The 27968-nt window shown below is 37.2% G+C and overlaps 2 protein-coding genes across 2 annotated transcripts in view; one reads left to right on the forward strand and one right to left on the reverse strand.

Moving 5' to 3' along the window:
* Positions 1-27968, reverse strand: part of LOC124554820 (congested-like trachea protein) — a 160806-nt gene that overhangs the window by 10111 nt on the left and 122727 nt on the right. The window lies entirely within an intron of this gene.
* On the forward strand, positions 1433-24696 carry LOC124554819 (slit homolog 2 protein-like). The gene is made up of 4 exons (XM_047128482.1): positions 1433-1532; positions 4932-5090; positions 9602-9739; positions 21478-24696. The coding sequence occupies exons 1-4, from the start codon at positions 1491-1493 to the stop codon at positions 23740-23742; spliced, it is 2604 nt and encodes an 867-aa protein (XP_046984438.1). The 5' UTR covers positions 1433-1490; the 3' UTR covers positions 23743-24696.

Consider the following 27968-nt stretch of genomic DNA (forward strand, 5'->3'; position numbering starts at 1 on the left):
TAGAAAACTTTTTCATTCTCTTTCTGTTTTCTTAACTCAATTCTCCATTATTCTTGTTTGAATACATGTACCATGTCAGTGCTACCAATTTAAAGAAAAGTAAGTTCCTCTTGTTCAGTTATTGAAATGTTCAATACAAAACACACACACAGAGAGAGAGAGAAAGAGAGAGAGAGAGAGAGAGAGAGAGAGAGAGAGAGAGAGAGAGAGATATTCCAGGAATATGAATCTTTATTTATCAGAAGTTATTGTCAGAAAACCCTGCCCACTCCAGTTTTACTTGTTGTTCAGAGTGGGTGAAAAAATAACTTTGTTCCACAGAAACTTGTCTACTTCATTGCAAAGGTACCTGTGTGTGTAAGGCATGTCATCTACATAATACATTCATTAGCCTTGCAGACACTTACAGCATTAAGTACCACAACATCCTGAGAAGTTCCGAAATAACCACTTCAACTCAGACCTAACGAGACAGAGAAAATACTGCAGATACAAAATATAAGATATGTGTAACTTCACTTCATACTAAATTATTACATGACTGCTAAACAACAACAGCCAAATTTATCTCTCAAGTACCTTTCTAACATTCCTGCTTACAAAAGCATTTTTGCACAAAAGATGTTCAGACAACAAATGTACTTTATGTGCAAGTACAGGATGTTCATTAACCATTTTACTTCTTGATTTGATTTCAGGAGACCAAATGTCTTTTGCAATTGTGTGCTGATTTTATGCAATTTGAAGGAGATAGTGAACCATAACAACTGAATGCTTTTGGTAAACATTACATCACTAGTATGTGTACTTCAGTGTGTTTAAACATCAGAAAGTTTAGGAGAGTTCAAAAGCTTAGGAGGGCATTCCTACTTTTTATCTAGCACTAAATATTTCACCCTAGAAACAACTAGCGGTGGTGGTGGTGGTGGTGGTGGTGGTGGTGGTGGTTCCTTTTGCTCATTTAACATTCCATTTAGAAATATTTATTACAGTTAATTTTGCATGAGTGACAAGTATTAGTTAATTTTATTAAGTAAAGATGCAATGTTTAGTTTATAACTCTCATCTATGCACTAAAGCAGTAGTGTGAAAAACCAACATGCAATTTACAACATGAGAAGTGTCCATGGACAGCTACACAGAAGCACTATTATATTTCCCAATAAATGAATGACTTTCAATGACAAATATGTATGTACTGAACATTCATAATCTGCCTGTTAGCAGGAATTTTGCTTTTCCAGTCATTTTTATCATCTCAACAAATGCTGAAAGTTTATTAAAAAGTCTTTGTTGATAAAACAAATCCCATGTCTATATAAAACATCAGTAATACAGAAGAGAAGGGAGAAGAGTGGGATGTACTGATTAACAAAGGCAGGGGTCTTCCACAGCGGCAACAGGAAGTGATAAGATACCAACCCCCACCCACAACTGCTTCCTGCTCTAATTTGTAACAGACTAGAGTTGTTGAAGTTTACTGGTTGAAAATGTGGCAGCCTCTCATCTTTATACTGCTGCTCATTGCTCTTGTAAGTAACTTATTCTATTTTTTATTCTTTGACTACATTAAACAGGTGCCTGGTTTCTTGAATGCTTCCAGCAGCATAAAAAGTCCTAGTTAACAATTTCATACAACAGTGCCTCTATCTTGGTGCAATATATCATAAGCAGAAAAAGGAACTATATTTATGTTCTACCACGGATACAAAAATGTTTCACTAAAAAATTTAATCTCAAACAACCACAAAGCATTATATGAATGTTTTCAGTGAAAATGATGAACTTTATCACACTAGCCTGCCTCTGGTTACACTCTAATGACAGTCAGTTAAGCTGTGTCCAAGGAGTGGTAAAGGTGCTCTTCAAGTACTTGTGCGCCAAGTTCACTGTAATGAATCCTGTACGTTGATGCATAATAGCACCTGAGATATATATTTTGAAAGAGGCATCATATAATGTATGAACACCTTGTGCACATTAAGCTGCCAAATACTGAGATACATATGACCTCACACAAACAATTTCAACATAATTTTCTTTATACAGTTTATTGATGTGAGCTAAAACCAAAAGATGTCCCTTACATGTTAGTTTTGGTTCAAAAGACATCAAATATCCATGAATATTTTACATGGAAGAACAAATGTGGTTATAGGCTGTCATCTCTCCTTGTCACAAAGTTATCTGCACTGCACACTGTAAGATTTTCTTATATTGTTGTCCTTGTTTGTGATGATAAATTACAGCATTATATTTTTCATGTAAAGTACATCTATACAATTTACAGTAGATATATTAAAATAAAATTTAATTTTCAAGTACAGTGTATTCTATTACGAGTATCTTTCAGTTTTTATTATGGTCATCCAATGTGCTTTTTTCTAAAATAAAAGCACTTGTGTCAGTATGTGAATGACAACAGCTCAGCTCACAAATTATGCATGATGCACCCATGAACAGCATAGTGCACACAGCTCCTTGATTTTTAGAACATAAATAAAAGCCTCCTGGATATGTCTATTAATGGGCCAGGAAGCTAAGAGAGAACTAAGAAACAAGAATGTATTCTTGGTCAAGGGTTTATATGAATTAAAAGTGTGTGTGTGTGTGTGTGTGTGTGTGTGTGTGTGAGAGAGAGAGAGAGAGAGAGAGAGAGAGAGAGAGAGAGAGAGAGAGAGAGAGAGAGAGAGAGAGAAGTTTTAGAGCATTTAATCATTTTCCACTTACTCTTGGAGCAAGCAGCACTGTCAGTGTACAGCACCTCTCTTCATAGGAATTTAATGGGCTTTCCTTTGATACAAGGTATCATCAAAATATGACACTTTTGCTGCTGCTCACTGTAATATTTGTCTTGGTTCCAGCCAATTCTCACTCACTAATACTCTATTTTTATGACTATCCCTGAATTCACACCTCTAAGAGCTACAAGATTACTGGAATTTCTTCCAAAACTGGCACCATAACTCATTACATTAGCCCCATTATGTCAAGCACTTAATAACTGTACTGTATTTACCACAATCACTTCACTTCAATCAAAGTAACATTTTATGGCACATCCTACAATATCTTACAAGTTGCTGACCGTTATTCTAACAAAAGCACATTGGCTGCTAGAGAACAATGGTGAATAACAAAATCAGAGAGACAAGATGTTTAATGTTTTCTAAAACATGATTATTATTAATGAAGTAAGAAAATGATATTTCACTGCTGCAATATGACTGGATGTATAGCTGCATTATTATTAACATTTACAACACTGCAGACAAAAACGCCCATTACCACAAGCTGATATGAATGAATTACCTTTATTTCAAAGAACAGCTGCTCTACAACAATTCTGAGAATAAGCACAAAAAGAAACAAGTAACCATGTAGATTAACTTCGCAACAATTAGTATCTGTTACAAATTGATGAAATGTTTCCTCACTAATAGATTTAAATAAAATTAGCTCACCATTATATTACTTTCTTCCAAATTGCTTTATACCGTACTGACTAAATCTTAAATATAACAGAGGGAAACATTCCACGTGGGAAAAATATATCTAAAAACAAAGATGATGTGACTTACCAAACGAAAGTGCTGGCACGTCGATAGACACACGAACAAACAAACACACAAAATTCAAGCTTTCGCAACCAACGGTTGCTTCGTCAGGAAAGAGGGAAGGAGAGGGAAAGACCAAAGGATGTGGGTTTTAAGGGAGAGGATAAGGAGTCATTCCAATCCCGGGAGCGGGAAGACTTACCTTAGGGGGGAAAAAAGGACAGGTATACACACACACACACACACACACACACACACACACACACACACACACACACACACATATCCATCCGCACGTACACGGTCTGTGTATGTGCGGATGGTGTGTGTGTGTGTGTGTGTGTGTGTGTGTGTGTGTGTGTGTGTGTGTGTGTGTGTACCTGTCCTTTTCCCCCCTAAGGTAAGTCTTTCCGCACCCGGGATTGGAATGACTCCTTATCCTCTCCCTTAAAACCCACATCCTTTGGTCTTTCCCTCTCCTTCCCTCTTTCCTGACGAAGCAACCGTTGGTTGCGAAAGTTTGAATTTTGTGTGTATGTTTGTGTTTGTTTGTGTGTCTATCGACGTACCAGCGCTTTCGTTTGGTAAGTCACATCATCTTTGACTAAATCTTAAAAAATATATAAAAAATGACAGGCACGTGAATGGAAACCATGGTATTTCTCCTCCATAATAACTTTTGTGCATTTTTAATAGGTCACTTGAAACACTAAACCATTGGGACAATGAAGTATTTCATATAGGATCACAGTCATTTACTTTCACATTATCAGCTTTTCTGGCAACTTACCATTTTCAATTGCTTACACTGAAGCCAATGTATTACACACAATATATGATGTGTGCAGTGTAATATGCTTCAAAATTTATGGGCCAGTCCATATTACTACTGAGTAAAAACCGTAGCCTCAAAATTTTACAAAGTCACTGTAAGTGGGTGTATACGATGTACATCTATATTTTTCATGCACAAGTGCTTGTACAGTAGTCGCGAACAAAAACAATGTTCCATACTTATCAACAATTACCAGTAGTGTTATTAAAATGGTCGATGAGTATGTAATATTTTTCTCATTCGCATTTACTACACCAGTAACTGCACATGAAAATGACAGACTTACTTTGCATACACCCGCAATGACTTTGTGAAATTATGAGGACAACATACAGCCATGTAAGTAACATAGACTGGCCCACAGATTTTGAAGCATATGACATCAAACATTGTATGTAATATATGTTATACATCAGTTTGAGAGTAAGCTCTTGAAAATGTTACATTGCCAAAATCAGCTCACAATGCGAAAATCAGTGACTGTGGAAAAATTTATTATCTTTTATTTTACATAGACTAACAGTTCTCTAATGTTCCAGGTAAAAAATGAACCAAATACATGGGGACATTCTTGTCCAACAGCATGTACTTGCCACTTAACCTTATTTAAAGACTTGTCACTCCACCGCTGGCTCAAACAAAGAGGAAATCATCACCAAGAGACAAGACTACTGCAAACATCCAAGCAAAACAATGAGGTAAAATTATTCTCAAATTATTGGACTACAACCTGAAAGCACCGCTGACCCCAGATGTAGTTTCTATACTATTTTAATTGTTAGTCAGTAGTTGATGAGTGATAAAGAAAATTCAGTATAAATATCTTTTAAAGTAGGTGACCGACTTCTGTATTATTCCAAGTTATTTATGAAATATTGTTTCTCTGGAATTTTGGATGCAATCTCTAAATACGAGTATATAAGAAGTACTCACAAAGCTTTATTCATCACCTTTAAAAACAATTACTTGATTAACTTTCTGTTTGTTTGCAAATAAATGTCTGCAGTCTCTGTACACATGAAATCTGTGTGTGACAGTACTGTAGCATGCAACTAAAGAGTAAAAAAGAAGACAGTGCAGCCTACTGACAAAGTGGAGTATGGTGTGATAATTCATTTTCAGCAGCTAAAGAAGTACTCTGACTTGGCCTAACACAGCTGCAGCATTTTCACTGCACGATACGCCAATTTACCAATGGACTGCACCATCTCATTTTGGCTCCTCTAGTGGTGCAGGTATTCATGTGTGTACCAGGACTGCAGACATGTATCCGGGGGGGGGGGGACCTGTGTAAATTTATTTTTTTGAAATCACAATTAAAACTTTATGACTAGCCACATACTTCCACTGTACCATCCACGATGAAAACTTTCAGTCAAGGGTAAGATAACTACAATCAAAAAAACTTATTTCGTATGTATATTTCCTGCTAAAAGTCTCTTCTGTTTAGTGTGATACTGTCTACAGATAATACTCCTTGCTTATTGATATTCATTAAACCAAGTGTCAAATGATGATGATAAAAATATTATACCAGATTTCTGCATGAGAATGGTCACTTGTTAGTCATTAATTAATCAGCCTAATCGGATGTGGATTCAGTCAAAGCTGCAAAATGTCCAAATCAATGAAGTATTTTAAATTGTTCATTTGTTCAAAGATTCTTAGTTATAACACCTAAAAAAGTCAATTTTCAGACACAGGTGAAAATATGGGTAATTCATTAAACACAATGACAAACTTGACTACACATTAAATAAATAAATAAAAATGAAGTAAAGTGTAAAGTGCACTGTCTGTAATAATGTGCTTTTTGCAGTTTTCTAATACAGCAATTAACTTTGGAAAAAAAAAGTACCTGACATAAGAACAGAAGTATGTTACACCTGAGAATGAAAAACACACACACACACACACACACACACACACACACACACACACACACCAAAAAGCATTCACTTCATCTACAATGCATGAAACTACCAATATACAGTGACAGAAAACAAATCCAGAACCAAGAAACAATTAACATAGAGTAATGAAATTTTGGGAATACATTTGTCTAGGTAATATATGTAAGTGATTAACCATGCAATATTACAGGTTAGCATACGCATGAGAAAAACCATTGTAAATATGAAATGCTGGTGCATGAATTAGGGGTATAACCTCCAGACTCTTGAATGCAATCATGCAAACTAGTATGCATTGCATCATACAGGTGCCAAATATCAGTTTATGGGATGCAGCTCCATGCCTGTTGCACTTGGTAGGTCAATATAGTGATGGTTAATGCTGGCTGTGGACGACGCTGGATATGTTGTTAGATGATGACCCACACGTGGTCGATTGGAGACAGATCTGGTGATCTAGCAGGCCAAAGCAGCATGTTGATACTACGTACAGCATGTTGGGTAAGAACAACGGGATGTGGGAGAGTATTATCCTGTTTGGAAACATCCCCTGGAATGCTGTTCATGAATGGCACCATAGTAGGCTGAATCACCAAACTGATGTACAAATTTGCAGTCAGGATGCGTTGGATAACCACAATAGTGGTTCTGCTGTCATACAAAATCACACCACAGACCACAGCTCCATGTGTAGGTCCATCGTGTCTAGGCTGCAGACAGTGTGGCTGCAGGTGCTCACCAGGCCGTCTCCTACCCCCAGACAGCCACCACTGGCACAGAGGCAGAATTGACTTTCATCAGAAAATGTAACGTATCTCCTCTGAAGTCAAAAACAGTGGTGGTTTGCAGTCGGTGAAATACACACTACAGGGTGTCCAGCTCGAGCAGTCCTTGAAGTAACCGATTTGTAACATTTCATCGTGTCACTGTGGTGCCAACTGCTGCTCAAATTGCCGAACACGACTGTCTTCCCTTTCGGTACTGCCATGTCGCTGTATGGAGGCTGGGCTTCTTGAGACTGTACCTTCCGTGACCACTACTGCCAGCAGTCATGTAGAGTGCCTACATTTCTGCCAAGTTTTTCTGCAGTATTGCAGACGCAACATCCGGCCTCTCCTAACCCTATTACATGATCTGGTTCAAAATTAGTGAGTTGCTGATAATGGCATCTTTGTCACTTTGAAGGCATTCTTTACTAACATCAACTCACTACGTCCAAGCTCAAGGATAACTTTACTGTCCTGACCGTTACAGCGCATATTTAAAGCATACCTGATTTTCACTCTCAGAAGGGTGCTACTACATCCACCCTTATGCACCAGGTGTTAAATATGAATAGACATCATCGTTCATATTTAGAAAGAAACCTACCAACTTTTGTTTGTCTCCCACAACTCCTCCTTGCATTTGGGATTTTTTTTAGTGTATAATAACAAGATACATCATATAACCAATTCCATTAGTTATTAGCATTATAAGCACTTTATTCAAAAATGTATCCTGATGGAGGCAACTCCATACAGTATAGGTTGAATAAGAACAAGAAGGAGTAAAAGTAGAAGTATGAGGGAGTAGAAGTAAGCACTCACTATATATTATTACTATTATTATTCATATGGTTTATAACATCAACCACAGCAAATGAGTTCAAAGTGCTGGATTTTGTATTTTATCACTAGTCTGACACTTCCAAAGCACCCAGGACAGCACTATGTATTGGCGGATCATTCACATAAACTCCAGTAAAGTTGCTTTCTGCAGCTGGTTGATGGATAGATTACCAGTATCAGTGGTTTTCAAGTGCCTCTAACATCTCTTGGCACTCTTACCAGTATACAGAGAATCACTGGGACCACTTTCACTGGTTTATGCCAGAATTGCAGTAGTCCACTTTTCAAGTCCTCATATGTGCCAAGTTTTTCAAGCTGTCTCTTACTGATTTTGCTATCACCTAGAGTTACAATGTCAATGATCCACAATTTCTTGAGTCTGAAGTCCCACAGTAATTTGGCATGTTTGTTTCAGTCAAATTTTTCTGCTTTGTGGTCCCACCATTTGCTTGCAACCAGCAGATGTAAAATTGACAAAAGTTATAGTGGATCATTTATGTCACGTTGTCATGCCTATGTTTGTAATCAGTCTAATCTCTTTGTAGCAGCTCAAAATACGATCAACTGTTTCGTCAGTCTCTTTACAGAGTCTGCAATTTTGGCCTTGTGCTGCTTTCTCGATTCTGGCTTTTACGACATTAGTTCTGATGACTTATTGACTTGTTCTTGGGCAGCAAAAATTAGTCTTGTCCAGTGTTCCATTGGTGAACCATGATAAGATATTTCTTTAAATATTTTGCTTTCAACCTTCTTCAAAAACACAGCCCAAGAGATGCTTTACTGCACACGCTGTCAGTCCAACACTGGAGTACAGCCTTCAGGTACTGATTCTTGGTTTGCTGTATTCTAGAAGCCGTCTGAAGTTCACTAAGATGTACAAATCAGCTAAGTGTCATCAATTAGAAAGACTTCAACCAGGATGACAAAAAACTACAGATGGGGTTTACCACCCAATTATGCCATGCAATCATTTCATCTTGTTGTTAGTAACTTCAGTCAGAGTTAATTATTTCCTATCTTCCACATAGTCTGACAATACTTGTTTCTCTTTTTCTGTTATCTACTGTCATCTACTGCCTGCTTTTCTGAGCAAGTTTAGCCTGACAACGTCACTGCAAGGGTGGAGTGCTTGCTTAACTGTCATGGGTTTTCTTTTATTCCTGTCCAAACTAAGTAAATCTACTACTGTCCCGTTCACAATCCCTGCAGTATCTGATGCTAAGTATGGCCCAGGCACTGGGTACCTTGATTATATTGCCGCCATTCAGTTTGCTTTTCAAAATTTTACTGAACCTCTGAGTGTACACTTCGTTGACCACATTTTTTACATGCTCATTCTTGATGAAATCCAATTTCAAAATGCCTATGTATCTGTAGGCTTGAGAGCACTTGTCCATTTCGTACTTTGATGCCTCCACTTTGTGATTTGGTTTTTCTTCAATGCCATTTGAGATTTTGCTCTTCTTTAGTGCTAATGTGACACACTTGTCTAAGCCAAATTCAATGCTGATATCACTGCTTACGATTCGGACTGTATGTGTCAGAGGGAGAATTTCAGTTTCAGACTTTCCATACAGTTTCATGTCTTCCATTATAAGTATAATTATAATTATTTTTATTATTTGATGCACACACAGTAAATAAAAAAAAAAACGAGTGTAACTGATGTCTTATATCTTAATTTAGGCATTTTATGAAGAAGACATGTATCCACCAGACGAGACACCAGACTATGAGAATGTATTACTCAAAATGGCTATGTGTGTATTGCCAGCTGAGGCTGATCTCCATGATCTCTTCAGACAAATACCTACTGATGTTCAAGTAAGTATTCCTATTAGTCAGTTGGTTTCATGTTCCCTGGATCATTTTGCACAATGAATAGTAATCACGTAAAACTAGTCATTTTATATTCACATTGCAAATTAATTTGACAATCAGTTACATGTTTTTATCTTTATTATATTTCTTTAAATATACAGATAGGAGTTAGTAATTGCTACCCACTACCTTTTACACATTACAATAATAGAAATTCTTCTACAAAATAGAAGAAGTTGTCAAAGAGCAACTTTTTCAGTTTCTTCACAAGTTTTACTTTGCTGTCTGTCAGAAATTTCATATCACTGGGTGGGTGAGCAAAAATTTTTAAATTTTTGTTCCAGCATTGTGCACCCATTTTTGTGTTAAAGACAACCTTAATGTAGAGAAATGAATGACTTTTTCCTTCTGGTAGTGTAATTATGTACATCATTATTACTTTCAAACTGTAGTGGTTTATTTCCAACAAATTTCATGAGGGAATAAATATACTATGAAACAGTAACCACAATGCCCAACTCCTTAAACATATGTCAACAAGATAATTGTGGGTGAGCACCACATAATATTCTAACAGCTTGTTTTTCCACAATGAAGACTTTCTTTCTTAAAGCTAAGTTGTCCCAGAACATTATTCCATATGTCATTAATGAATGAAAATATACAAAATACTAATTTGTGCCTCCCCTAGATTTTCAATGATTCTGTGTGCAAATGTACTTGAATTAAGTTGTTTTAAGAGTTCCAATATGTGTTTTTTCCAATTTAAATTCTAGTCAGTATGGGCACTTAAGAATTTTGAAGTTTCCATCTATCTATTATTTCCTCACCCAGTGCTACATTTCTCATTGGTGTAGTACCCCTAAACATGCAAAACTGAATATGTTGTACCTTCTTAAAACTGAGAGGAAGATCATTAGCAGAAAACCCATCAATGATAGTTTTAAGAACATTGTTTACCATTTCTTTTTATTCTGTTAAAATAAAAAAAAAAGTTCAAATGTGTGTGAAATCTTAACTGCTAAGGTCATCAGTCCCTAAGCTTACACACTACTTAACCTAAATTATCGTAAGGACAAACATACACCCCCATGCCCGAGGGAGGACTAACCTCTGCCGGGACCAGCCACGCAGTCCATGACTGCAGTGCCGTAGACCGCTCGGCTAATCCCGCATGGCTTTTTATTCTGCATGTATGCTAGTATTGATTACAATACTAGTGTCATCTACACAAAGAATTAATTTTGCTTGTTGTATGTTACACGGAAGATAGTTCACAAATGAGGAACAAGAGTGGAGAACACATAAATGGCACAGTCAGTAGAGTAACACTTCTGAAACCCAAACGGTGATTTGCTGCGGATATTATTGTTGCTAAGGTGAGATACTGTTCTAGAATACACCACCTTCTCAAAAATTTTCGAACACGTTAGCAGTGAAACTGATCAGCAGTTGCTGTCATATTTCTTATCACCTTTCTTAAAGAGGGGTTTCAGTTTCTCTGGAAAAATGCCTTGACGTAGTGATGCATTACATATTTCAGATAAGACCGGAAATATTATGTGGAAACAAATCTTTAGTACTCTATTGGAGACACCATCAAAACCAGATGAGCTTTCATTTTTTAGAGAATGTATAATTTTCTTGATTTCAGAAGCAGAAGTTAGTGATACATTCATATGACTGAATTTTATACGAGTTACTTTAACATATTGCTGTGATTTTTCTCTTGGCCTGTTTGTCTCTATGCTATCTACTACATTTAAAAAATTATTATTGAATACATTCATAATTTATAGTCCTTCCACTCAGTTCAGTTGTGATGTTATCCTACTCTGTGACTGGTTGTTCTGTCTCTCATTTCACTACATTCCATATACCCTCAAGTCTGTTGTCAGAATTACTGATTTGTAACATAATGTGTATAATTCATAATTTTTAATAACCTTTTTAGTAATTTTGAGTTGTTTTTGTAGTTTGCAACTACAGCAGGATCTCTACTTGTTCCTACCAGCAGATATATTTCCTTTCTCCTTTCACAATATACTTTAATCCTTCTAGTGATCCATGGTTTTTTCACATGGCACTTTAATTTCCTTTCTGGTTAGCTTACGCAGAAAGCCGTTTCTAAACAATTATGTGAATTTATCATGAAATAGGTTAAGTTGTATGTTAGGGTCTGGTTCATTATAAATTTCATACAAGGTCATCGCTTGTAAACTATTCTTAAAAACATTCGTCCTGGAGTCATCAATTATTCTAACTCATTTCCACTGACGTGTATTCATACTGTACAGCATTATGTTATTTATCCTAACACATTGTACATCATAATCAGAGAGACAATTTATTACTGCATAAAAAATTGCTTTCTTGCTTTGAGCTACATCGAGGAAAACATTATTTACTAGAGTCCTACTGTCTTTATCCACTTGTACTGTAAACTTAATTACTGGTATCAAATTGTAGGGTCTAATTAAAGTTTCCGGATCATTTTTCCTATCATAATCCTTTAAAAACTCTGCACTGAAGTCACCACAGACTATTAACCACTAGCACCTGTCCGACAGATTGCACAGTAACGAATCCAGATTCCTCACAAGCTGCTTAAAATTTCCATACACACACACACACACACACACACACACACACACACACACACACACACACACACTCTCTCTCTCTCTCTCTCTCTCTCTCTCTCTCTCTCTCTCTCTCTCTCTCTCTCTCTCCCCCAAATTTCTCAATCCATAGGTTCCTTTTCTAAGGAAACTAAAGTAAAAGTTGACAAGATGCCTTTCTTAATCTCTGTTGATCTGTCACGGTTACGGGACACTGGCCAGTCAGATTAAAAAAAACCAGCCTAATGATTTCAGAACTTATTATTTTATTTACATGACCTATTTTGGCATCTCATTAACCCCACCTTCAGACCCTTCATGTTAAAAACAATGAGTACATGTCAAAGTATACCACTAGTTGACATTACAGAAAATGAAGCGTAGTATAAAATACCCTTGAAACCTACAAAATGCAACAGTAAGAAGAATACCTGTACACACACAGCACAACAAAGCAGAATATGCACATATACTGGTTTGCATTGAAACCAACTATTTTGACATAATGGAGCCAATATAGAAGATGCCAAACATTACAAAAAATAGGCAGTACTCAATACTGGGTGCATAAACGAATAAATCTTGTCTAGTTTTTTTATAAAAAAAATTTCATAACTCATATAGATGAGAATCACCATAGTTCTCATGCGAAACAATCCTCATTCAAATTAAAAGTCACTATTTGACCTATAAGTACACAGTAGTGTGTGCATATCTATTGCCCAAGTAATATCACCACTATTGATATATGAGTATTAGGTGCCAGAATGTAAAGAAACGCAACCAGAGGCAAAACGCAGCAATCGACAAATTACCAAGTGAATAACGATAAGCAAAGAACTTGTGAGGAGTATTTATAAAATACCTAGGTGGCATAATGTTATATATCAAATCTAAAAATAAAAAGATGTGACGTAGAGTCTTTTAAACATCAATTAATCAACAGGCAAATACTAGGGGGATAAGCAAGGAACCCCAAATACCATATTAACCATGAGGAGTCCCCTGAATATTTCAGTTCACCATGTTATTACTATTCCTGTAGGAATATAGGCTATCTATGTATTTACAGAATGACAAAACCTATCCAAATATTGACTAACGCACAGCAAACTGTTTCGCAGAAGCTAGTGTGGGGATGGACCAGGCTAAAAGTAGGGTGAGTACTGCTAAAGTTCTTTGCTTATCGTTACTCTCTTAGTAATCTGTCAGCCATTGGGTTTTGCCTCTGGTTGTGGCTTTTGGTATTCTGACAACTATTCTCAAGTATCACTAGTGACGATATTACTTGGGCAAAAGATATTCACACTACTGTGTACATCATAGGTCAAATTTTGACTTTTAATTTGAATGAAGACTGTGATTCTTGAGTTTCTCCCGGCGTATTTGATAATCAAAATATCCACGGGTATGCTGCCAGTCCATAGTATGCCCGTTGAACACTATAGACCGGCAGCATACCCGTGGATATTTTGATGAATGAAGACTGTTTTTCCTAAGAACTATGGCAATTCTCATCTACATGAGCCACTGATTATTTAAAAAAACTACACAAGATTTATTCATCTGTACACCTGATTTTCAATATTGTCTTTTTTTAAATGTTTGTCATGTTCTATTATAATTCTGTTGTGTCAAAGTAGTTTGTTCTGAAGTTAACCAGTATCTGTACATATTCTGCTTCGTTGCAGATTTGCGTGCACAGGTACTCTTCTGAACACTGCATGTTGCATTTTGTAGGTTTTAAGAACTTTTATTGTTATACTTCATTTTCTGTAATGCCAATTAATGGTATGTCTTGACATATACTACACGTATTGTTGTCTTAAACATGCAGAGGCCTGAAGACTGTGTTAATGAGATGCTCAAACTGAATAGTTTCTGAAAACCTCAGGGTGTCTGATGATTTTGCTGTGGTAAAAGATGTCTTTTTTGGTGAGTATGTCTGTTTGGTTCAATTTAAAATAGTCTGAACTACAAAGAAGAGACTGGATATGAAAAATATGAATGTATTATGACAAGACCAGCTCAGATCGAGAGGAATGAGATATCCATCGAGGTTGCACAAAAGAACAGTGTATACAAGTGCGGCAAACTGACTGCTTAATTTCATACTGTTATGAGATCTCTCGACACTAAATCTCAGAGATACAATTGAACAGATTTTCATTTACTGCACACAAAGTTTCCTTAACATGAATTACTGTAAATAGAAATTTCACTGGGAGTTTCATGATAGTCACAAAATTCCCAGTAGCTGCAGAACTCTGCAGATAATTTTTTCACGTATTTTTGTAATAGTTTCGATGAATTACTCTTTATAAACTGGGACTGAATTTCACTTGCATAAAATACTTTGTCTTGATCACAGCCCCTGCTTTCAACCAACAGCCATTTTCAATACTTATTTTTGCTAATATTTTAATTTTACCATAGAAATCTCAGATTGAGTGTCTTCTTATATGGTTGATAGATTTCTCTGACAATACAAGTGGCTTGTGACTCCAGGAGCAATTATGTGTACTGAGCAGGTGAATGGCTAATTTCATAGCAACTTTGAAAAAGATATCTCTCAACACACCTTATGTTCTCACCAAAGCTACGTATATTTGTGGACGCCAGATCTTAACATATTCCTCATTTCCATGCACAATTTTATGTCATCCAAGTTCATTAGTAAGGTTTCTCAACATATTTTTGTTGTTAGACATGTCTCATGCCAGAGGTGTAGGCCAACTTCTGCGGGAGGAATTAGGACCAGAATACCCGGTCACAAATTTTTTCAAACCAAGTGCTAGTCTGGATCAGGTGACAGAGGATTTAGGTTCACTCTGTAAAGGATTTACCATGGAAGACACCATGGTTATTGTGGGAGGGCCAGGGAACAGTATCGACAGAGATCCTGGGTACAGTATAGAGTGTGACCTGGTAAAGATTGCGTCGGCATCGAGACACACCAATGTTGAATTTGTATCTGTCCTGAAACGCCATGACCGGCCTCATTTGAACTCTCCTGTTGGGAGAGTTAATTTGGAGTTGGAACGGCTGCTTGGGTCGGGTGCGGGGGCTCATATTGGTGTGGTTCCTGTTGATTCTCTCAGTAGGTGGGCCTATACCAGGCACGGCCTACATCTCAACAGGAAAAGGAAGGGGAAACTGGCTGGGGTAATAGCAGGAAATTTAAGGGGGGGGGGGGGGGGGGGGAGGCACTGCCATGAATGGTAAAATACCAGTGGTTACAGGTGTTGGAGCAGCACCTTTTTTAGGATAGGTAAGACAGAAAGATGTCAAGTTCTACGAGAGGTCAGGATTTAAACACATCTTCAGTTTAGGAAAGAAATTAAACAACACACTTCTAGCACATTTGATCACCAATCACAGCTGTCAATTACTAATTTTCACCAATCACCAGAAATTTTATCTCCAACAAGTTGTATCTCAGTCCTAGGTAAATGCATTGATGAATTAAAGTCACCCAACCCAGTTGACATAATCTGCCTCTCTGAACACCATGAGACCACTGCTATAGGAACTAGGCCTAAGCACAATGAGAAATTCAGACAGGAGAGTACTGCAAATGTTAGAATAAGGAAACGTTCTCATAAAAGTATAATTAAAAATAATGTAAGTATATTTCATCAAAATAATGGGAGTTTAAAGAATAAAATAGATGAGCTTCTGGTTTGTTTAGAAGATTTAGAAGCTGAGGATGAAATAGATATACTATGCCTGTCTGAGCATCACACTGTTACTGATATGGGTAAGGTAAATGTAAGTGGATATAAGCTATCTGCACATGTAATTAGAGAAAATACGGAGAAAGGAGGAGTTACCATATATGCCAAAAGTTATCATTGTGCAAAAAGTATAGAAACAAAAAAGTTTTGTGTAGAGAAACATATAGAAGCATGTGCCTGTGAGCTTAAATTAAATACAGGCACATTTATAATTGTAACTGTATACAGGTCCCCATCAGGAAATTTTCATCTATTTCTGAAAAATTTGGACTCCTTGTTGTGCTATCTGTCAGACAGGGGAAAGCAAATTATTATTTGTGGGGACTTCAATGTAGATTCTCTGAAAGAGGGTAATAGGAAAAATGACCTTGAAGTATTACTCGGTTCTTTCAATTTGACACCCGTTATTGATTTTCCTACTCGGGTGGTAAAGGATAGCAGCTCACTGATAGGTAACTTCTTTATAGACCAAGACACCAGATAAATGCTCAGCCTGTTGAGAATGGTCTTTCTGATCATAGTGCACAGCTAGTTACAATATATGACATAGCTCCATTCAGCAATTCTAAACAGTCCTCCAAAGTAGTACGTTCAGTCAATGATTTAACAATTGCAAATTTCAGGGAAAGCCTACAGCAATTAGACTGGGATGAGGTGTACCGTGAACCTGATGCCAATTTAAAATATAATTTATTTCATGACATTTTTGTAAATGCATTTGAAAACTGCTTCCCCAAGAAAATAGTTAAATATACTCTAAAGAAACCATGGCTTACTAAGAGTATAAAAATATCTTGTAACCGGAAAAGGGAAATGTATCTGACAGCAAGAAAGAGTAGTGACCCAGAAACTATCAAACATTATAAGAACTAGTGTGTTATATTAAGAAAAGTTATTAAAAAATCCAGAAGTATGTGTATCATGTCTGAAATCAGCAACTCTGATAGTAAAATTAAAACAATTTGGAATATTATTAAAAGAGAAACAGGTCAACCAAGAGCACAGGAAGACAGTATTACCATCAAATTGAATGAAAACTTTACGAACAAAAAGTCAGAAGTTGAAAATATTTTTAATAATCTTTTTCTAAATGTTGTGGATATAGTACGATACAGGTGTTCATTAGAAGATGCTAGGCTGTTAATGGAAGAGGCCATACCTATGCAATTTGATACAATTGAAATCTCACCCACTTCTCCCTCTAAAATTAGCAAAATAATAAACCTGCTTAAAAGCAAAAACTCACATGGAATTGATGGCATTTCCAGCAAAATACTAAAAGCTTGTTCTCAACAGATAAGTAAGATTCTCAGCCACCTGTGCAATAGCTCTCTGGAACAGGGCATTTTCCCTGATAGACTGAAATATGCTATTGTTATACCTTTGCATAAAAAGGGGGATAGATCTGATGTTAACAATTACTGTCCAATCTCCCTTCAAACAGCTTTATCCAAATTTTTTGAGAAAGTAATGTATTCAAGAGTAGCTTCACGTATCTGTAAAAATGAAGTACTAACAAAATGTCAGTTTGGTTTCCAGAAAGGTTTTTCAACAGAAAATGCCATATATGCCTTCACCAATCAAATTTTGAATGATCTGAATAACTGAACACCACCCATTGGGATTTTTTGTGATCTCTCAAAGGCTTTTGATTGTGTAAATCATGAAATTCTGCTAGACAAGCTCAAGTATTGTGGCATGAGTGGGACAGTGCACAAATGGTTTAATTCGTGCCTAACTGGAAGAGTGCAGAAACTTGAAATAAGCAGTTCTCATAATATGCAAAGATCAGCACATTCCTCAAACTGGGGTCCCTTGTTTTCTTAATATACACTCCTGGAAATTGAAATAAGAACACCGTGAATTCATTGTCCCAGGAAGGGGAAACTTTATTGACACATTCCTGGGGTCAGATACATCACATGATCACACTGACAGAACCACAGGCAACAGAGCATGCACAATGTCGGCACTAGTACAGTGTATATCCACCTTTCGCAGCAATGCGGGCTGCTATTCTCCCATGGAGACAATCGTAGAGATGCTGGATGTAGTCCTGTGGAACGGCTTGCCATGCCATTTCCACCTGGCGCCTCAGTTGGACCAGCGTTCGTGCTGGACGTGCAGACCGCGTGAGACGACGCTTCATATAGTCCCAAACATGCTCAATGGGGGACAGATCCGGAGATCTTGCTGGCCAGGGTAGTTGACTTACACCTTCTAGAGCACGTTGGGTGGCACGGGATACATGCGGACGTGCATTGTCCTGTTGGAACAGCAAGTTCCCTTGCCGGTCTAGGAATGGTAGAACGATGGGTTCGATGACGGTTTGGATGTACCGTGCACTATTCAGTGTCCCCTCGACGATCACCAGTGGTGTACGGCCAGTGTAGGAGATCGCTCCCCACACCATGATGCCGGGTGTTGGCCCTGTGTGCCTCGGTCGTATGCAGTCCTGATTGTGGCGCTCACCTGCACGGCGCCAAACACGCATACGACCATCATTGGCACCAAGGCAGAAGCGACTCTCATCGCTGAAGACGACACGTCTCCATTCGTCCCTCCATTCACGCCTGTCGCGACACCACTGGAGGCGGGCTGCACGATGTTGGGTCGTGAGCGGAAGACGGCCTAACGGTGTGCGGGACCGTAGCCCAGCTTCATGGAGACGGTTGCGAATGGTCCTCGCCGATACCCCAGGAGCAACAGTGTCCCTAATTTGTTGGGAAGTGGCGGTGCGGTCCCCTACGGCACTGTGTAGGATCCTACGGTCTTGGCGTGCATCCGTGCGTTGCTGCGGTCCGGTCCCAGGTCGACGGGCACGTGCACCTTCCGCCGACCACTGGCGACAACATCGATGTACTGTTGAGACCTCACGCCCCACGTGTTGAGCAATTCGGCGGTACGTCCACCCGGCCTCCCGCATGCCCACTATACGCCCTCGCTCAAAGTCCGTCAACTGCACATACGGTTCACGTCCACGCTGTCGCGTCATGCTACCAGTGTTAAAGACTGCGATGGAGCTCCGTATGCCACAGCAAACTGGCTGACACTGACGGCGGCGGTGCACAAATGATGCGCAGCTAGCGCCATTCGACGGCCAACACCGCGGTTTCTGGTGCGTCCGCTGTGCCGTGCGTGTGATCATTGCTTGTACAGCCCTCTCGCAGTGTCCGGAGCAAGTATGGTGGGTCTGACACACCGGTGTCAATGTGTTCTTTTTTCCATTTCCAGGAGTGTATATTAATGACTTGCCATTCTATATTCATGAAGAGGCAAAGTTAGTTCTCTTTGCTGATGATACAAGTATAGTAATCACATCTGAGAAACAAGAATTAACTGATGAAATTGTCAATAATGTCTTTCAGAAAATTACTAAGTGGTACCTTGTAAACGGACTCTCACTGAATTTTGATAAGACACAGCACATACAGTTCCGTACAGTAAATGGTATGACGCCATTAATAAATATGGACCTTAATCAGGTAGAATATTCAAAATTTTTAGGGGTGTCCATTGATGAGAGATTAAATTGGAAGAAACACATTGATGATCTGCTGAAGCGTTTGAGTTCAGCTACTTATGCAATAAGGGTCATTGCAAATTTTGGTGATAAACATCTTAGTAAATTAGTTTACTACGCCTATTTTCACTCATTGCTTGCATATGGTATCATATTTTGGGGTAATTCATCACTGAGGAATAAAGTATTTATTGCAGAAAAGCGTGTAATCAGAATAATAGCTGGAGTCCAACCAAGATCATCCTGCAGACATTTATTTAAGGATCTAGGGATATTCACAGCAGCTTCTCAGTATATATACTCTCCTATGAAATTTGTTATTAACAACCAAACCCAATTCAAAAGTAATAGCAGTGTGCATAAATACAATACTAGGAGAAATGATGATCTTCACTATTCAAGATTAAATCTAACTTTGGCACAGAAAAGGGTGAATTATACTGTCACTAAAGTCTTTGGTCACTTACCAAATAGTATCAAAATCTGGCAGATAACCAACAGGTATTTAAGAAGAAATTAAAAGAATTTCTGAATGACAACTCCTCCTACTCCATAGAGGAATTTTTAGATATAAATTAAGAAAAAAAAAATTATAAAAAATAAAAAAATAAAAACACACAAAAAAATAAAATGTTGTTATATTAACTTAAGTATGTTGTTAAATTAACTTAATTATGTTATGTATTGGAAAATTTGACTCGTTCCACATCATTACGAAATATCGTATTCATGATCCATGGAACTAGTATTAATCTAATCTAATTTATCTTACATTCTGCAGTGGACTGTGTTTTGTTTTGAAACTTCCTGATAAATTAAAACTGAATGCCAGACCAAAAGTTGATACCCACTGATGTGCCACAAAAGAGCAGTGTATAAAAGAACAACAAACTGACAGCATCATGTTAAGTACTCTCTGCTACGCACTTCACTTCACAATGGCTTGTAGAGAGCACAGTTGAAATTGACATACAACTAGCAACTTTAACACTTGTGGGCAATGATTTTGATAAATGAACTATCCTTGCAAGGTTCTTGGTTTGAGTCCAGAACCAGCATACATTTTTAATTTGCTGTAACTCAGTCAACAGGCTGGAATAAAGTAACACAATCCATCTTCCCTACATTTGGCTAATAAATCACTGAAAACAACTAAAATACTGAAACTATCAGGATGAATGATGGTTAGTTTAACCACAGAGTTATAAAGTGTACAGAAGAACAATACCTGCCTGAAAGAAAAATTCTTTTTTTTTTGTTCCCAAGAACATGTGACACAGCTTAGTAACATTGAACATTTTGCTATCAAAACTTGTGAACATACAAAAATTGAGTACTGGAAGGGTGGTCGGGGTGAAAGTGGAAGAGAGCTACAATGTCAACAACACTTTTTTCCTCACATTGGATAAAATCTCAGCATCTGGGTAACACATTTTTCAAGCAAAGTATTTCTCATTATCCAAAATTTCGTAAAATTCCTATGGAGTGGGAATAGCATCATACATGGAACTAACACATTTGTTTCTCAACACCATGCCTACTGTGTCCACAGACTCTGCTAAATGAGGCGAAATAATGTTTGGCATAAAAACAAACTATGTTTTGCATCATTTCCTTCTGTGTTTAAAGTTTGCACAAAAGATAATGTGCAGTCAAGTTACATTCTGGCATTTTAGGTTCCTCTGAAAGTGATAAACACCACATATCTTTCACTGGTAACAGTTCTCTCTTTTCACCCTCCAAATATACTTAATTATCTAACCTTACAGTGTGGAAGCAAACACCTATTATACAAGAAATGCTTATTTTATTTTCTGTGAAATATATGTGATTCAAATGAAATTCAATGTCTTATTTCAGGTACTGTCTTTACTACAAGGCAGCAACACTGGAAATATAAGTCTGGAGTTCCAGCACACAAATGGCTTCCAAAATTTAATAGTGCTTGAGGTCTTGGGGTACGACAAGGATGAAGATACAAAGTATCATAGCAGAGTACGAAGGCGAAACACTGACATAAATAGTGCCGATGGTGAAATAATATTACATGATAACGTCATGAAACATCTAACATCATTACAGTATGTGAACTTACAAAATGTGAAATTACGTGGCGAAGTTAAAAAAAATACCCCTCAGTCAATTGGAATACCAAATTCTATATTTGATATTAATTTAAACAAACTTTCTGAGGGTTACTCATTGGAAAATGAACAGTATTTTAGCACGAATGATAATGCTAATCAACATTTTGTGTCATTTATAGCTCCAGATACCAGTGACAATGAAATTCTTCCATATAGTGAATACATCAAGGAGCAAAACAATGCCGGCTTGTCAGTATTTGCTGGCTTATCACAGCTTGTATTTTTGAGAATAGTTAATTGTGGACTGCATAAGGTAAACTGGGAAATGTTTGAAGGGCTCAGTTCCCTTGAGTATCTCTCACTAGAAAGAAATCATCTTCTATTTCTTCCAGAATTTGCATTTCATGGAACACCTAATCTAAAAACTCTCTCTCTTGCACGAAATAAATTACTAAACCTGCACAGTACTTGTCTTGCGGGACTTCTTGAATTAGAGAAATTGGACTTGTCTCATAATAATTTTTCACATCTCTCTGAACTATCTTTACCTCCTTTCCCCAAACTTCATACTGCTAATTTCAAGCACAATCCTCTAGAAGCAATCTTTGCCAGTACATTTGAAATTATGAATGCAACATCTGTACTGTATATTGGAGGAGATGGATCTACATTAGATATAAAACCTAATTCTTTTGTAGGATTACAGGCATTAAAAAAATTGAATATATATAACGTTGGGGTTCCTCTGCTGGAAAGGGAACTGCTTAGAGGAATGCCAAAACTTACAGATCTTGAAATGACGGGCACAATTAATGCCCTGTCATATGATGCTTTTCTTGAGGTGCGAAAACTTGAAAGACTTGTTCTCAACCACTGCAACCTGAAAACAATTTCTATGGATGCCTTTTACGGTTTATACTCCTTAATTCATCTTGATTTGTCTAATAACTTTTTAGAATCACTGCCACCAAATCTTTTCGATCAACAGACATCCCTAAAGGAACTTTTACTTCATAACAATTACCTCACTGAATTACCCACTGGTTTCTTCAGGAATGTTCCCGCAAAAATGATACGTCTTGATGGCAATCCTTGGCACTGTTCATGTGCAATGTCAGACTGGCAGCCAGTAGCAATTAATAAAGTAAAGCAGAAGGTTATGAAGTTCTGTGACTTCCATTACGATAAGGGCAGCATGTGCAAGACAGACCATGAGGAATACGTGTATGACAAGAAAGTTGTCCCACGATGCAATACGCCTAAGAAATATAAAAACTGGACTGTTTTCCACACTTTACGAAAACAATTACGCTGTACATCAAGAAAATATTTGAAGGCATACAAAAAAGTTCAGCTCAAAAAACAATTTGATTCTGGAAAAGCCTTGCGCAAACAAAAGAATGAAAAATATCAAATTCAGCAAACTATTAGGAGTAATTTGAAGACTTCAGTAATACCTCAATCAGAAAAGCTTCCATCATACGCTGACAATGAACCGGGAGAGCCACAAAAAAATGCAACAACAAAAACAGACATTTCTAATGTCGTATCAGCATATGGTAACACATATAAGTTACCTGATATGTCTCAGGAATCAGTAAGAAAGGTAAATTTTATAGAACAGACTGACAGCAGCAACAAACTCAAAAGTGATATTAACAATAGCACAGACCTGCCATCATCCTATAACATTACAGCGGTGGAATCAAAACCTTTGAAAGTGGTTAATGTACAAGACAATGATGCAGGACGAAAAAAAATTGTACCTACCACAAACAGAAAATCTGATGAGAGGGAGGATGGCATAATTAACTATAAGCACAAAGAAAAGGCAGCACAAAAATCCAACCAATCAAAGTATGATGATTACTCAGCAGAGCTACAAAATAGAAATTTTCACAAAGATCACACCAGAAATGTTCCACAAAAATCACTTAATATTTATGACAACAATGGAGAAATATCCAAAAAAGCTTGGAAACTTGAGCTCAAGAGAAAGCACGAAGAGAAACTTCGAAAATATGCAGCAAACCTGTGACATTTCACATGAAAATAAATTATTTTGTTCCAGGAAATGATTGAATAATAACTTATTTTTAAGTTCATAAAGCTCCATTTAGAGCCCATCACACATTAATCACAAAAGTGGTTAATGATGAATTTTTGTATATAGGTATTTATATACAGCTGCTGCTGTAGGGGCCTTTGAAACTTTGTCAGCCTCACAATTAAAAACACTGTAAATATTTTGGTAAATTTATTCAATGGGTACAGTGACAGAATGTATTAAACGGACCGGAATTTTCATGTATCTTTGTTATGCATATATTAATTATCTTTTTTTTGCACCTTCAAGTAAAGTATAGTGTTATTGCCACCACCACCACCACCACCACCACCACCACCACCACCACCGCCACCAATAGTAGTAATTGTACTATGTCATGATTACTAATAACTACTTGAGAATTATGCACATGCACTGGGAAAGAATCCTCGAAGCCAAACCTTCAGCTATCATACCCACCCACTCTTTCCATATGTGACAAAACTGGTGAATTAAGCAAACAGCCAATAATTAAGGAATTTGTTTACAAAAATCATTTTGACACTGCATGAAAACAAATTTCTCTTTAATTTCATTTCAGTCACAAGTCTGTGTGTGTTAATTCTGACTCATTATACATACTTTTATGTACAAGACATTTCATGTAAAATGTGTTAGCCATAACAATTGTAGTATATGCAAATTCAATTGTTTTAACTATGCACCTACTAGGATGATATTTTCATGCTGTAACAGCAAATCTAATAATTACATGTTAATGATGATCATTTGACAAAGATGGCCATGTAGAACACTTCTTGCATGTTCTTGCAGCTATTTCATGTCTTCCTATTACCAAAACTTGTAAAATCGCTGAATTCCTAACAAGGACGGTCTTTCCGTTCTGAACTGAACAGAACTGAAAATAAAGAATTATATTTTGTATTGTGGTAATTTAAATTCTATTCACCACCAGTAAATCCCTTGGACTTTAAAGGACTGTCATCTAAGTGTTAAAATGCATGATGTCAATTTAATTATCGGTAGTAAGTTTTGAAACATTCATCAAAGAATTACTAAAACAATTCTTTTTATGAAGACTGCTTATTTTTAGTCTAAGCCTATAGAACAAAAGGTACATTGGATAAAGAACATACAAGGTATGTGTAAGAAAATCAGTTTAATAATTGCCATTACCACTGTCTGTATCAAACCAAAACTTATGTTAATTAGCACATATTTTTTCAATCTTTTTGATTTTTTATTAACACATTTACCATGCAATATCACTACACCACCTAAAAAAATATGCAAATAGTACGTAAAGTGAATTTCCAAAGGAAAAAATAATCAACACATTTCATAAGGCTGTATAATTTGTTTTACAAGGTGTTCAGTGCTAATAACATGGAAGCTACTGAAATACGAGTTCAGACACCTTTTTTACCATCAGTCATCAACTCAGTATAAATAGTCATGAAAGACAGTATACTTCAAATACAGTATAACATCCCTAAACACAATTCTATCCCTAACAATTCATACACATGAGAACAGTTATGATTCTCCACCCATAACACATACTTGAGACCAGCTACTAACATACATATTTGAATATCATACATGTGTTATATAAAAAGACCTGCAAGTTTTGTCCAAATATTTGTATTAGACTAACCACTATTAAGCTCTGAGTAACAACAAATAGCCACAGACATTCTGCTTTCAACAACAACATACAATACATTGCTAAATACACTATGTAGCATAACAGTACATAAATGAACACTTTCTTTCCATCTTTGCTCTTCTTGATTCTCACTCTTAGCCATCTAAGATCAATCCTTTTTCCTTTTTTATATCCTGCAATCTCTCTCTATCCATTTATTAGTATCAGCCTGACTTAATTCTTTCTATTCCCCACTTCCCTTCTATTCTTCCCCACCAATAACTTTTGCTCACTTAAACCCCCCCTCACTCAATCTTCCTGTATTTTTTCTTCTTCATTTGCACCATGCAATTTTGAGATTATCTCTCTCTATTCCGGGATCTCATTACCTGTAGTATGTTACTGGAGCCATGTGCATGTACAAAGGTGTGTGCTAGGGTGATGTGCAGTAGCAAAAGACAAAATATCACGTGACATACCAGCCAATAGTGTCAGTCAGCTGTGCCTGTCTGTAAAATGTACTTCAGGGTGCACATAAAACATTTAGTGTGTATTTTCATGTTATCTTACGTATGCTGAGGATATTTTGGAATTGCAATGGCACTTATCCCAGCGCTGCCAGTTACTAGTGAAGCTGAAATGTGGGGTATCTCTCTCTCTCTCTCTCTCTCTCTCTCTCTCTCTCTCTCTCTCTCTCTCTCTCTGCCAACCCGCCTTCTTACTTGCAGTATTCTTCTCAAATGCAAGTACAGTTTCTTACCAATATGCTACCTCAATCACTGATTCCAATAAGATTCTGGAAATTGTACAGAGTTTATCATATAACTGCCCAGCTGGCTGCCTGTATTAGCATGCCACTTCCAGGATTCATGGAGGCACACTGGCCGTGGACCAAATTCACACCAATGTTGAATCTGTATCTGTCCTGAAACGCCATGACCGGCCTCATTTGAACTCTCTTGTTGGGAGAGTTAATTTGGAGTTGGAACGGCTGCTTGGGTCGGGTGCGGGGGCTCATATTGGCGTGGTTCCTGTTAATTCTCTCAGTAGGTGGGCCTATACCAGGCACGACCTACATCTCAACAGGAAAGGGAAGGGGAAACTGGCTGGGGTAATAGCAGGAAATTTAAGGGGGGAGGGGGGAGGCACTGCCATGAATGGTAAAATACCAGTGGTTTCAGGTGTTGGAGCAGCACCTTTTTTAGGATAGGTAAGACAGAAAGATGTCAAGTTCTACGAGAGGTCAGGATTTAAACACATCTTCAGTTTAGGAAAGAAATTAAACAACACACTTCTAGCACATTTGATCACCAATCACAGCTGTCAATTACTAATTTTCACCAATCACCAGAAATTTTATCTCCAACAAGTTGTATCTCAGTCCTAGGTAAATGCATTGATGAATTAAAGTCACCCAACCCAGTTGACATAATCTGCCTCTCTGAACACCATGAGACCACTGCTATAGGAACTAGGCCTAATCACAATGAGAAATTCAGATAGGAGAGTACTGCAAATGTTAGAATAAGGAAACGTTCTCATAAAAGTATAATTAAAAATAATGTAAGTATATTTCATCAAAATATTGGAAGATTAAAGAATAAAATAGATGAGCTTCTGGTTTGTTTAGAAGATTTAGAAGTTGAGGATGAAATAGATATACTATGCCTGTCTGAGCATCACATTGTTACTGATATGGATAAGGCAAATGTAAGTGGATATAAGCTCTCTGCACATGTAATGAGAGAAAATATGGAGAAAGGAGGAGTTGCCATATATGTCAAAAGTTATCATTGTGCAAAAAGTATAGAAACAAAAAAGTTTTGTGTAGAGAAACATATAGAAGCATGTGCCTGTGAGCTTAAATTAAATACAGGCACATTTATAATTGTAACTGTATACAGGTCCCCATCAGGAAATTTTCATCTATTTCTGAAAAATTTGGACTCCTTGTTGTGCTATCTGTCAGACAGGGGAAAGCAAATTATTATTTGTGGGGACTTCAATGTAGATTCTCTGAAAGAGGGTAATAGGAAAAATGACCTTGAAGTATTACTCGGTTCTTTCAATTTGACACCCGTTATTGATTTTCCTACTCGGGTGGTAAAGGATAGCAGCTCACTGATAGGTAACTTCTTTATAGACCAAGACACCAGATAAATGCTCAGCCTGTTGAGAATGGTCTTTCTGATCATAGTGCACAGCTAGTTACAATATATGACATAGCTCCATTCAGCAATTCTAAACAGTCCTCCAAAGTAGTACGTTCAGTCAATGATTTAACAATTGCAAATTTCAGGGAAAGCCTACAGCAATTAGACTGGGATGAGGTGTACCGTGAACCTGATGCCAATTTAAAATATAATTTATTTCATGACATTTTTGTAAATGCATTTGAAAACTGCTTCCCCAAGAAAATAGTTAAATATACTCTAAAGAAACCATGGCTTACTAAGAGTATAAAAATATCTTGTAACCGGAAAAGGGAAATGTATCTGACAGCAAGAAAGAGTAGTGACCCAGAAACTATCAAACATTATAAGAACTA

The sequence above is a fragment of the Schistocerca americana genome, chromosome X (genome assembly GCF_021461395.2).
Source record: "Schistocerca americana isolate TAMUIC-IGC-003095 chromosome X, iqSchAmer2.1, whole genome shotgun sequence".
Lineage (NCBI taxonomy): Eukaryota > Metazoa > Arthropoda > Insecta > Orthoptera > Acrididae > Schistocerca > Schistocerca americana.

What these genes read in the sequence shown, in the direction of transcription:
- LOC124554819 (XM_047128482.1), top strand. Translation starts at nt 1,491, where the DNA reads ATGTGGCAGCCTCTCATCTTTATACTGCTGCTCATTGCTCTT. An exon ending in TACTGCTGCTCATTGCTCTT is followed by an intron (nt 1,533 to 4,931) that starts GTAAGTAACTTA and finishes CTAATGTTCCAG; the next exon opens with GTAAAAAATGAACCAAATAC. An exon ending in CATCCAAGCAAAACAATGAG is followed by an intron (nt 5,091 to 9,601) that starts GTAAAATTATTC and finishes ATCTTAATTTAG; the next exon opens with GCATTTTATGAAGAAGACAT.